Consider the following 13,148-nt stretch of genomic DNA (forward strand, 5'->3'; position numbering starts at 1 on the left):
TTGTGGTTAGGACAATTAACTTAAACTTACTGCAGTAAAATAGATAAATGTTGCCTGTTTTGACTCAAGGTAGACCGATGTTCTACTAACTCAATAACTGTGCTTTGATAATATCATATGATAATACTATCATATTATTGTAAAACAATGTATATTTTGAGAATACCATCCTTATTGAAAGTTGAATAGTGAAATTTAATGTATTTTATGGGTTTTTTTTTAACCGTCCCTGATCTGAATTCTTCCATTCAAATAAATGTTGTGAATAATATTTCATATGTAATCACCTTTAAATGGTACGAGTCATTAGCAAACAGATATAAGTTTAATATATAGAAGTTTGATTGGTCTAGTCCGAACAGTCTCTGAGTAACTGAGAGAAATGCAAAGTGTTACAACCGTCCCCAGTCTCCACTAATTGAGATGTACAATTCAGCGACTGACAATAATAACAACAGAGGACATTTGGCGTGGGACAGTTACATGTGGTAACCAGATTTGTAGTTAAAATGTGGGTATGGGTAAGATTGATAACACACACAGGGGAATATGATGGGAAACATCTAACCTGCAAAGGACGATGGTTGAAGGTTAAAATCAGCAGATGTAGTCATAAACAGTTTTATAGAAGCTGTCAGGAAGGGGTCAAGGTCACACTCTGAAAATCACATCATATCCTTTTACTTTTTTTTTTTTTCCTTTTAGTTCTCTTGTTACATAAAAGAAGCTGAAAGTGTCTCATCATCATTTCCTTATTTTACAGTGGAGCGGGAACACAGTAACATGTGGGCCTATCAGATTAGATTGTTATCTGGAATCAGATCACCTAAGATAATGGCCATGACATGACACAAGCCTTCACACACTGATTCACACGAGTTGCAGAAAGATACTTAAAATTTACTGCATCCCGAATGAAGGACAATTCAGATGGTGACGGACAGATAAAAGCTGCAGGGACAGATAAAGACTGATAAGCCTTCCTCTAAAGATCCACCACAAGTGTTTCATGATCCCCTTCCTCATACCACAGTCCTGCTTTACGCATAAAGTCAACAGAAACGTCACTGCATGACAACTTAAAATATTAATGCAACTTTCATTTGGGAATATTACAACAGTATAACGCTGCCAAAGGAGCCAAAGAAATCTATTGCTTTTTGTTCATGATTTCCTCAATCATGAAACCCCTTTTCTTTTTTTTTCTTTTCTTTTTTTTTTATTGGCAATAAAAAATATAAAATAAGTTGTTGTCTTCACCACCATTGTCGTCATTACAGTCAACTTCTCCCGGTTTGGATTCCTTCAGTGTAAATTGTTTAGGAGGTTTTGGTGCTACTGGAATTAATAAATGAATTAATAAAGTAGTTTCACATTATAAATTGTCTTGGAGGAGCCTCGAGCCAAGCTGTCGCTAACATTTGCTGAGCTTCTTTCTCTAATAACTTCTGGTCCTGACGTCCAGGAGGTTGTTAACAGGTGCCAAATTATCCACAGAGGTCTCCTCCCCTCCATAAGAAACAGACCAGGGGATTCGAACCGTTAAAAACACTGAATAAAGTCAGTGTTTGAGCGACGCTGTACAGAGGACAGAGAATCAGGGAAGAGCTGGAGCTGAGATTGATGCTAACCTTTGTTCTGATTGTTTCTCTGATAACTTATGAAGCAGACGTTCAGCAGGTTTTTACCAGCAGCTGAATTATCCACAGAGGTGTCCTCCTCTCCATAACAAACACACCAGGGGATTAAAACCAGCAGAGACACCCAGAAAGCAATTTACCTTTAAAAATCGGAGATTCACCGACGCTCTTCAGTGACACAGGACAGGACGTCTCCAGCAGCTGGGAGCTGAGCTGTCTAACATTTCCTCAGCTTGTTTCTCTGATAACTTCAGATCCAGACGTCCGACGACTAAAATCCTTCATCTGGTTCAAATATAGAGCTGAAAACCACCAAGGTGTCAAAAGTGTATCTTAAAAATGTGACTCAAAACTGGATAAAAGTACATTTTGAGCTTCTGGTAGGCAACCACAACACTGACAGATGATCATAGAGGATATGATGTCATTCACAGGCGACCAAACGAAACGCAGTGTTAAAATCACAGATTTCTCTGGTTTGAGAATTGATGGAAACATTTGGGAAAATGTATGAACACAAAACTAGTCATTTTTAGACATTTTAAAGTGGAAAATATTATAGCTTTAAGTGACAAAATAAGCTTGGACTTGTGCACTGTTGCTGCACTTCAAATGTGAACACCAGACGGCTGTTTTCACATTCGTCCGCTGAAGGAGCGAACTTTCTCTGTGCTCTCCTCAAAGTGTCAATCTCAATGACTTTCATTTAAATAACTGTCTTCTAAATCACTAGCTATCACTGAACGTACTGAACTGTTACTGACGTAACATAATGGTGATTGAGCTTATGACCGAGTGATGGAATTATACAGAAGTCCTTTCATTTTACAGTTTTATGAACTGGGTGTCTGGTTTGACTCACGTGCAAAAACACAAGAAACACGAGACACTAACACAAAGTGAAGGACATATGTATCTCTCTGAGCTGTCAGAGATAGAGAGCAGAGGTAGATCCTGACCCAGTGCAGGTACAGTGACCACAGACTGGCAATCAAACAACGACGACACAAAAAAAATCATGGCAATGTGGTCACTGCCCGACGGGTGAGACAGAGGCAGAAATGCTCCTCCTCCTAAAATGTGGCAATATTGTTTTTTTTTTTTTTTCAAACTGTCAGGGTTGACAAATCACCTTTGACTTTGAATTTGAATGTGCACAAAGGTGTGGTTGAAAAACCAACCTGAGAGCAAATTGAAGATCTGTGAGACTGCTACTTTAAAGTTTAACACATGTTCATACAAGATGGTTTTTGTGGCATCTAGAAGTTTTGAAGCCAGTTGGATCAATATAGATCATTTATATATTAAGATGATAATATATATATTAACATAATTTATATATTTTATAAAAATGATTGATTATTATTATTTATAAAAACATACCGGGCACTAATTATTATTCCAGACATAGTATTTTTAAATCTTACACCAAACCACACACTGAATTAGTTAGTCAACAAAATCAATTACACACATCACTGGTCCCCGAACTTTTTCTGCCGTGTCCCATTTTTGAGGCCACAAATAAAAAAAAAAGTCTTAAGCTTCTGTTATTCAAATGAAAAATGTAAGTTGAACTTTGAGTATGATGTAAGTGTTTTTAGACACAAGCTTCTTTATTTTTAGATTGCAGTAATGTGTGGTCTCAATAAGCATTTGCAGTTTATCTTTTCTGCATTTTTAAACTCTGCCATTTTGTTTCATGAATCAAAGTCTACATACTGAGAGTAAAGTAGGTATTGGCTAATATGTGGTTATTGTGCAATGAGGAAGGCACCTGAATGAGTTTTATAGAACTGAGACATCAAATTCATTACAGGGCTGGAAACATATTTGTCCACTGATCGCAGGGTCGGTGGTTCGATCCCTGGCTCCTCCTGTCTGTATGCCAGCCTCCAGAACACAGACCTGACCTTCCTCACCACCTTGTTGACTGGTAATACATCAGTACAGTACAGTACAGTGCAAAACAGTACACTATGACACTCTCTGGTAGCATCAGATCACTCTTATTTATCTTTCTTATATCAATCTGATCCTTTTACACTTCTACACAGCAGACATTTTGATTTGTCACAACTTGTTTGGTTGCAAAGGCACAGGAGGGACAAACGACATTAATAATGACGCCTTTAGTTATTAGTTAATGGTTTAACAATGTTTGACCAGTCATACTGTCTGCTGTGAAAAGGTCTATTTTCATGTTTCATTCCCACTTGCAGTGTTTATTTCATTTGATCCATGAAATATTTTTTTTTCCTACTTTTTGTTGCAGCACATGCATCATGTAACTGTATGTTTTTTCAGTCAAAGGGTTTCAGTGCACCTGTTGACACTTCTTAAAGTTGACCACCACTGTCTCTATACAGAATAGTCGGTAGTTCACCTTGACCTAATTAGTGACAAATTAAATCCAAGTTAAATCATTACTAGGGGTTTAAAAATGGAAGCAAATCTTCTGTTGCACCGTCCCAGCAGAACATTTTATGAGTCATTAAAGTTGTGCTTATTGTAGGTTATAATAGTCAATGGCATTAAATTGTACGGATTACATTGCTGCTTTTATTGTGCCCCCTTCAGTTTATTGCTCATAAATGTATCTACTAATGGATGAGGAACCTCCGAATACTCTTCATTGTTCTGACCGCTTACACCATTATTTCATACAGTATTTGCAGCTACATATAGTGGCTGGAGCAGCTTTTATTTTTGAATAAAATATGAAATATTCTGAAGTTGGTGTCGGCCGGTTGTCCTTTAACTTTAAGGTTAAACATTACTCCTTCCAGATGGAGACACACAAAAAAGTAGACTAGTTCTGCATGTGTTGTTAAATCTTCAGTAGAACCCTGAGAAGGTAAGAACAAGCCCATTATGTGAAATTAATTGTACAATAATTTTTTTTAAATTGTAATATATGTACATTTAATATAAAAAATATAAAAAATTACATATGAAACCTATTGGAACTACTTCATATATTGACGTAATATATGTCTAAACCATACAAATATGCATGTTTATGTATGTGTGCTTATATTGTAGACATATGTTACATAAAGATATACCAATCTCAAAGCCTGTCAATATGTGTTGATATTAGATAGACATGTTTAAAATTAATAAGAAAAACATACATATAGAATTTTTATATGTATGTTGTTTTAAAAAAAACATATATATATATAAATTAGATATATCATTGACATATACGGTCACTACATGTTGTACCATATAACAATTCATCGTATGCATTTTTTTTAATATATGTACAAATTTTAACATGGGTATTTCATATATGTTATAAACTTATATCTTCATATATCCATATAACTCTTGATATAGGGTCATATATGACATGAATGGGTAATGTAGTTTTTACTCCTTTTGCACTCAACATTATGATGCATTTTTATCTTTAACTTTTTTATTGTTTGCACACTTGACATGTTGATGCAAAGTGCCTACAAAAAATATTCACCTGGAGGGACCTTTAATTTCATTGTCATGTCACAATATAACTCACCACAACAAATCTCTACAAATAAATGCAAATAAAAAACACAAAGGAACTGATTACATAACTGTTCTCTCTATTCTAGTCAACATTTAGCCAAAGTACCTTTAACAGAAATGTGGATTGACCAAGCCTCTATCAGTTTTGCATATTTGGACGCTGTAATTTTTTAACACGGATGCTGGACTGAATTGAAGTGTGGACTCACCCAATCACCCAGTTTTGCAGTTAGAATAATCATTTTTCATACCAATTTTCACCAAAACATTGTTTAATTTCTTTAATTAAGCAAAAAAGAAAGAAAGAAAAAAAAAGAAAGACACACATAAGCAGGGAATGGTGAATCACCTGGGCAACAGTTGCAGCAATGCAGTTTCTGCATATTAAAGCTTTGCCCTGAATGACCTTTCTGTACTCTGATGGATATTCGGTGTCTTGGTAATAACGATCGGTTATTTTACAGGCACGAATACATTATCCATACAGGGTGTGTCCTGACTTTGAGAAATGCATGCACCCTCCCTCCTTACCTACATTGTAGGGTGATGCTGCTGTATAGCATAGCTGTCCAATAAAGTTTTAAGAGGCCAAAGGGCAATAAAAGATGGAGCAATGGTGCAATCACATTTCACATGTCAGAATGATTCTCTTTTTATATGCATGTGCTTCTGAACACTGACCCCATAAAACATTAAGTATTGGTTAATTTTTGATCTTTTTTTTCCACCTGATTTTCCCTCCCAATCGTATTTGTCTGGGACATAAAGAGGAGTGAGCCGGACAGTTCTCACTGTGGCAATCATCCTCTTGGATACCGGAGGAGGACAAACTGAAGAGGTCTCCTGGAATCTAAGAATTACAACACCACCTCTTCTCTCAACTTTGGAGCCACTGATTATCTGCCTCTTCTCCCATCACATCGTCCGCAATGTCCATACCGCAGCCAACAACCATGGTCCCTCCTGCCTGCCACTCCCTTGCCACAGTCTGTTCAGGCTCGAACTGCCTTGTACCTCCCAGTAACTTCAATGAAATACTGAGCCTGGTGTTGAGCACAGTGCTGACCATAATGCTCGCTATGGTCATGTTCTCCATGGGCTGCACTGTAGATGCCAAAAAGCTGTGGGGCCACATCAAGAGACCCTGGGGCATCGTCATCGGCTTCCTCTGCCAGTTTGGCATCATGCCCTTCACGGCCTTCGCCTTGTCGCTGGCTTTCGGCGTGCTGCCTGTGCAGGCCATCGTCATCATCATTATGGGCTGCTGTCCAGGAGGCTCCGGCTCCAACATCATCTGCTACTGGCTGGACGGGGACATGGACCTCAGGTATGAAACCAGACTGGCTGTTTGGCAGGCTCTTTGGATAATATGATGTGAGTTAATGATGTGTTGTTGGATGATTGAACACTGTGAAGCAGTTTGAAAAACCTGTCCAGCTGACACACTGCATGGTTTTCCTTGTTAATGGACTAAATGTCTGGCACGACAGAAACTGATTCATGATGTGAATTTAAAAGGAACATGTCTGTGTCTCAGCACAACACAGTTAGGAATATAAGTTATATATATAAACACATTTCCAGAGAGCTGGGTGGTATTTCTCTCTTTAAATAGCCACCAGCATAAAGGACAAATATCAGTGAATTCATTAATAAATATCTAACTTTATGCAATATAAAAACTAATTTATACATTTGATAATTAGAAAAAAAAAACATAACTGCTGTGATAACAGTTAGGTCCCATTTGCACAACCAAGATGAAATATATGTTAAATTACAAATCTGTGTGTGCCCATCTGCTGATGGGGATAACATGGAATACAAGTGGGGGCCATGTGAGGAGTCATTCTCAGGACCCACAAGGGCCCCTCCTTATGTCCTCTTAACGTCCTCTACTGTATATGTACTTTAATGACTGGGCCAAAGTGGGATTCACGAGGGCAGAACCTCAAGTTGTACATCAGTTGATTTGTTGTATTTCTCAACTATTGCATCACGATATCCCTGTTCTCTTTATGGCTTTATGAAAAAATAAAAAAGGCTCGTTCGACCTACACTCTGTCCGTTTTACTTTCCCCTCAGTATCAGTATGACAGCCTGCTCCTCTATCCTGGCCCTGGGGATGATGCCTCTCTGTCTGCTCATTTACACCTCCATCTGGACTTCCACCAACACCATCCAGATCCCATATGACAGTATTGGTAAGTAGACAACTCATGATTGATTACAAGACTTTCAAAGACATCCATATAATGTGACTAGAAGTATGGTGCGATGATAAACCTATTTTAAAATTCTGCCTATCTTAAGAACAGCTTATATTACTGGCTTATTGTTTTATTGTATCGTATAATCACTTTGTATACAAGTATAATATGATCCTATAACCATAAAAATGGACTGTGATGATATGGACCGTGTGTATCTTCAGGTATCACCCTCGTGGCCCTTCTTATCCCAATCACCCTGGGAATCTATGTGAAACGCAGGTGGCCTCATTTGGCTAAAAAGATCCTGAAGGTAAGAATCCTCTTTTTTTTAAAGAAAAACTGTGAATCTGAAAAGGGTTTGGTGAAGTTTGTTATGACATTTACATTTTACACGAACTGAGTTTTAATAATGTGTCTGTTGTGCACAGGTGGGGTCCATTGCAGGCTTTGGTCTCATCATCATCATAGCTGTGGTTGGAGGGATTCTCTACCAGTCCTCCTGGACCATTGCTCCCTCCCTATGGATTATTGGCACCATCTACCCCTTCATCGGTTTCGGCCTGGGGTTCATCCTGGCCCGCTTCGTGGGTCAACCCTGGCACAGGTGGGGTGACTTTCTGATGCTGCCAAAAGATTTTATGAATCACAAAACCACTAGATCATCATTAAACACATACACCAAGACATTTAACTGACTTCCTTGCCTTTTTCAGATGTCGGACCATTGCACTGGAGACTGGTTTCCAGAACTCCCAGTTGTGCAGCACCATTGTGCAGCTGTCCTTCAGCCCTGCTGAACTGGAAGTCATGTTTGCATTCCCCCTCATCTACAGCATCTTCCAGCTGGTGGTGGCAGTCATATCTGTGGGAGGTAAGAGTTGAACAGGCAGACACACCGTTTTGTCTAAATTTTCTGCAGGTTTTAAAATAGTATCAGGCAAGGCATGGCACATTTATAAGACATTATCATACACAGAGGTGATTCATTATTTCGAACATCAGACGTGAGGCTTAATCCTGCTGTGACAACACTGCTTCCTTGTCTTTTCACTAAGACCTGCTGTTTCCCAGCGTTATCAGATTTCCTTCTGTGTTAAGTCACCCAATTGAGCAAATAAAGTAAATTCATTACGCAACTTTCACAAGTGACAGAACTCAAGCATGTTCCTGTTCTGTGGTTCCTTTTTTATTATGATCCGTTGGTCTGTATGTGTCACTGCTGCAGAACACCCACACATTTAACAATAGTGACAACGTGTGCATCATTCCAAAGGGTGCAAGAAATGAGGTGAGATGATTCAGCCCATGGCTGCAGGTTGTTCCTCTCTGAATGTGATCGACCCTTGACACACAAACCTGCAACGCAGTGTCCGGCCAATTAGAGCAAGAGAGACAGAGTGTGATTCACCTCTCTGTTTACATAACTGAAAGCAAAAATGTGATGAGCAGCAGAGAAGGAGGGATGCTACTTCACTGCAGTGAGTTCAAGGACAGTGACCAAGGTTAATGACAGTGAAGTGTGTGATAAGACGCTCTGATATGAGGCTATAATTTATACTTTGTGTAATGCTGGTGTTAGCCCCTAGCTGCTAGCGTATGCTCGCAAACCCAGTCCCAACCGGATCAACGTTCCCCCACCTTTTTTTTTCTCCATATATATATACATATTTATACACCATTTTACTATATTTTTTAAAACACTAAAGCGTATGTCATGCAAGAGAGCCAATATAAACAAACTGAATGGTCAAATTGTCACACTGATATTTGAGTTGTGCATTTCATTTTAAAAGTTGCAAGTAGTCGCAGGTAAAGATTTTTCTTTTTTTGAATAACTGAGAAGTCCTGACTATTTCACTATATCAAGAGACATATTTTCATCACAGTTTTTTTATTCATATAGTTTTTTATCATAGTTTTATAAGTTGAATTTGCTGAATTTAATTTTATTATTGATTCATTATATAAAGTATCACATACATCAACATTCATTAAAACTACTTCTACTACTGTATAACACTGATAAAATAATATGTTTATATCTTATTCACCAGAGTTCATCAGTGTTGTGTTGCAGCTCACTTATACACTAAAATGGAGTCTGCCATATAATAGTCACTTAACAAGATATGGACATAATGGCAGCAAAGTCGCTCATTTGATCACGTGATCAGTCATAGCTGACTAATGTATGTAAACTTGTCACCATGGGAACGTGTCACAGGTGCGCTCCAGTACTTAAACAAATAGCACTACACCCCTGGTCCTGAGGATGGATCCATTTACAACCAAATCCCCCTCCCTGCTGAAACTAATGGGAAGACATTTTAGCCTTAACACAGTAACAATGAGTCTGGAGACTGGAGAGAGGGTGGCAGACATCTTGAATGAAAATCCACCTCTTCAGCGTGGAGCACCGCCTTCAGTTGTTGCATTGCTAATTTCTCGTTATCCAAAAATTCAATAGTTTATTTACGTTATAGAGCAGAAGAGAACACAAACAAAGAATGTCCACATGGAGGGATATATATATATATATATATACATATACAGATACTGTGTAGACAACTGATCAGTGTTTCTGACTCCATGTCTTTTCCTTTACAGCCTACCAGGCATATAAAAAGTGTGTCCGTGGTTCAGCTGATGAAGACAGTGAGGCTCCATCACTGGAGGCCGGTGACGCTGAACCAGCCAAAGAGAAGCGCTACGCTGTGGAGAACAGTGCCTTTGAGTTGGATGAGAATGGGAACAGTGGAGAGAAGGGGAAGGACATTGATAAGAACACCCAGCTGTGACATTTCAACCCAGTAAAGACTTTGGACTGTCAGTGGCACTAATGAAGACAGAGGGCCACATTTAACTGTGAGCACACACTGCCCTCTGCAGGCTGCAGGTGTGCACTGCAGAGCGGTTTTGTAAGAACAGGGTTGCCCACGTGTCTTCCCTAGTATGACCAACTGTTAACTACAAGGAGGGGTGATGACTATCACACTGCATTGTTTTATGTTGAATTGTTCCATATACGATATGAGACCCCTCTTAATTTATTCATTAATTTATTCATATATACGTATATAATTATTTAAGACAACCATACACTGCACGGTCTGTCAGGAATGTTGTTCCCACATTTTTGTGTCTTATCAGTGATTCAAACTGAATGTTTAATGTTGTTTAGGTGGATTAACTGAATGTCTGTATACATACAGTACTGTATATCTACTGTATTTTGCACTGAATGGTGGAATATACAGCCACGTACAAATACAGCATGTTTATGTGACATTCATGACTAAGGTGACAGGACGCAGAGTTGTATCATATGTGGACAATTGTGGGCTTTTCTGACAGTCAGTGTTTCACAGGCATTGAGTTGTCAAAGCCATTTTAATGTTTTTTATGTTTAAAAAGTTCTGGGTTTTTTTATCCTTATTCTCTATTTCTCATGTAGCAGATGAAATCGTGGCTATTACAGATGAACTTTGGCATTTGGGACCTGATGAAAACTTTCAGCTCCTTTCAGTTATTGACTCTATACCTCATACCAATAGATACATAGAAGTAAGGTTGATAGATAAGGACAGGAGGACAGGGCTCATTACGGTTCTGAAATACTGTATGTCAGTGGTTTTACATATCAGTCCGACTGGAAGACACAGCCAATATACTGGGTTTATTTATAATACATATTCACTCTTTAGATAATTTATTTATCCACTGTGCTGTACAAATGTGACAAACTGAATTCAGTGTGCTACTAAAGGCATATTTCATAATAAGTGATTACTAATTTACTTTCAGTCTATTTAACACTTTTCTTGTCTTTTCATGGATATAAAATATTTTACAAAACTTCCGTATGTTCCTATTTTAGAAATGTGCCGGCTGAAAGAATGTATTTTTATCTGAACACTTTTACATTTCTTTTGTCTACTATGTATACGTAATAATTACTGTTTTGATATAAATGTGAGTTCTAGTATCAACTCAATAAACATATTATTTGTAAATAACGCCTTTATTTGCTATGCCTTTATTCGATATAAAAAATGACAATTAAGAAAATATAATAATTTTAGAATATATGAGAATATTTGAATTATTCAAATGATGACCCCTGTGCCCTTATGAAAAATTTGGCACATGTAGATCATTGTCTTCTGAAGTAATATAGTAAAATTTTACAGATCACGTTGTCGGTTCAACATACTGCTTTTCAATCATAAAATAATTTTAATAGAGTACAGTTACAATTGTTCAATGTCCAAACTGTGACAGGAAAAGCGCGTCCACAGTCACAAAGTTACATATACAATGTAAGTGCCATCATGTGACTCACGTCCCTGAAATAACATACAATTGAGAGTGCTGAGCTATGATCCCACCCAACACCCTTCCTTCCACATGCCCCTCCTCCTGGTGAATGCACTGAAGCTGCCTTCACTTACTGCTGGAGAATGTGGGAATTAACAGTTTCACATGACGAGGATTGCCATATAAATAAATAAAGTCTCCCCTGTGTCATACCAGTTAGAAAATCTAGGACATTTCTGGATTAGTTTCCCATTTCTTTGCTTTTCAAACGACAGAACATACGAATACATTTTACAGATATAAGAAAACCATCATTTGAAAACAGATACAATATTAGTCTCATTATAAAGAAAAAAATAATGTTCACCAACACAGGTGTTTTTTACTTATGTGCCTAATTGGACTCCTCCTCAAGACTGTGTGCTGTAACACTGTTTGATTGATATTCTCTGAGCCTTCCAGTTAGTTTTGTAGCATCTCTTTCGGTGGGACAAGTTGCACCATTATCATTTTTACTGGCTGGTTAAAATTGATGACCTCATGCAATTCCAGTTTAGCTCCACCCACTCTCCTCCTGAAGAGAGGTCTAATCAATCAGAATTAGATCACCTGTGTGGATGCAGGTCCAACAATTACTGTGTGCTCCCCAGTATCTGGTGCCATGTTGACTGCTTTGTATTACTGCTAGACTATTATAAATCAATTTCCTTTCATATGATTTCCTTTCAAAGTGATGAAAGGAAAAAAAAAAGAATTATCTTACTGAATAAAAGTTTAATGAAAGTTTAAAAATGATAAAAGTTTTATAATTTCCTTTTGCAATGACAAAAAAATCGAATTACCGTGCTGAATAAAAGTTGAAATAGCTGACAATCATGCAACAGGGTCGCAGATAATTGTGAATTACAAAACATTCATTCTTTGTGGACATGACTAGCAAGTTATCACACTCTAGGTGGTTACACAATATTGTATTTATTGCTGATAAGCTAGTGCATATTCCTCACAAAGGGTCCAAGAAGTCAATATTGTGAAAAAATATTTATGAGTATTACAAGTTAGTAACAACTACTTGACTTCAGCCTTCTTTCTTGCTAATGATGTAAAACACTACTGCACTTAGATTTGTCAAATGTGGACTAGATTATCCCAGAAATGACTCAAGCCACAGTTAAAACACCTTTATTCCATTTATGATGACACAAAAAGATTTGGTGCACTAAATCTATACTGCCAGTGTGTTTTCTAGAGGGAGCAGAAAGGGCTTAATAAGAGGACAAATCGTGAGGGGTCGAAGGAAAGGAGGAGCAGAAGAAAAAAATTGGGTAGGAAGGAAGGACATAAAGAGTGAAGGAAAGGAAGGGGGAAACAACAACAAAAGATAAGTAAACAGGAACAGCACAGAGAACTGGGAAACAAAACAGCTGCAACACTATGACCAGGAGACACAAAACACAATGTA

General features: G+C 37.8%; 1 protein-coding gene across 1 annotated transcript; it reads left to right on the forward strand.

Moving 5' to 3' along the window:
* The first annotated feature begins 5,969 nt into the window (after positions 1-5,969).
* slc10a2 (solute carrier family 10 member 2) lies at positions 5,970-11,277 on the forward strand. The gene is made up of 6 exons (XM_022753933.1): positions 5,970-6,483; positions 7,242-7,360; positions 7,591-7,679; positions 7,798-7,973; positions 8,083-8,240; positions 9,977-11,277. Exons 1-6 carry the CDS (start codon positions 6,086-6,088, stop codon positions 10,165-10,167), a joined length of 1,131 nt encoding a protein of 376 aa, XP_022609654.1. The 5' UTR covers positions 5,970-6,085; the 3' UTR covers positions 10,168-11,277.
* Positions 11,278-13,148: the final 1,871 nt, after the last annotated feature.

Source organism: Seriola dumerili, unplaced genomic scaffold (genome assembly GCF_002260705.1).
Source record: "Seriola dumerili isolate Sdu_G_001 unplaced genomic scaffold, Sdu_1.0 BDQW01000200.1, whole genome shotgun sequence".
Classification (NCBI taxonomy): Eukaryota; Metazoa; Chordata; class Actinopteri; order Carangiformes; family Carangidae; genus Seriola; species Seriola dumerili.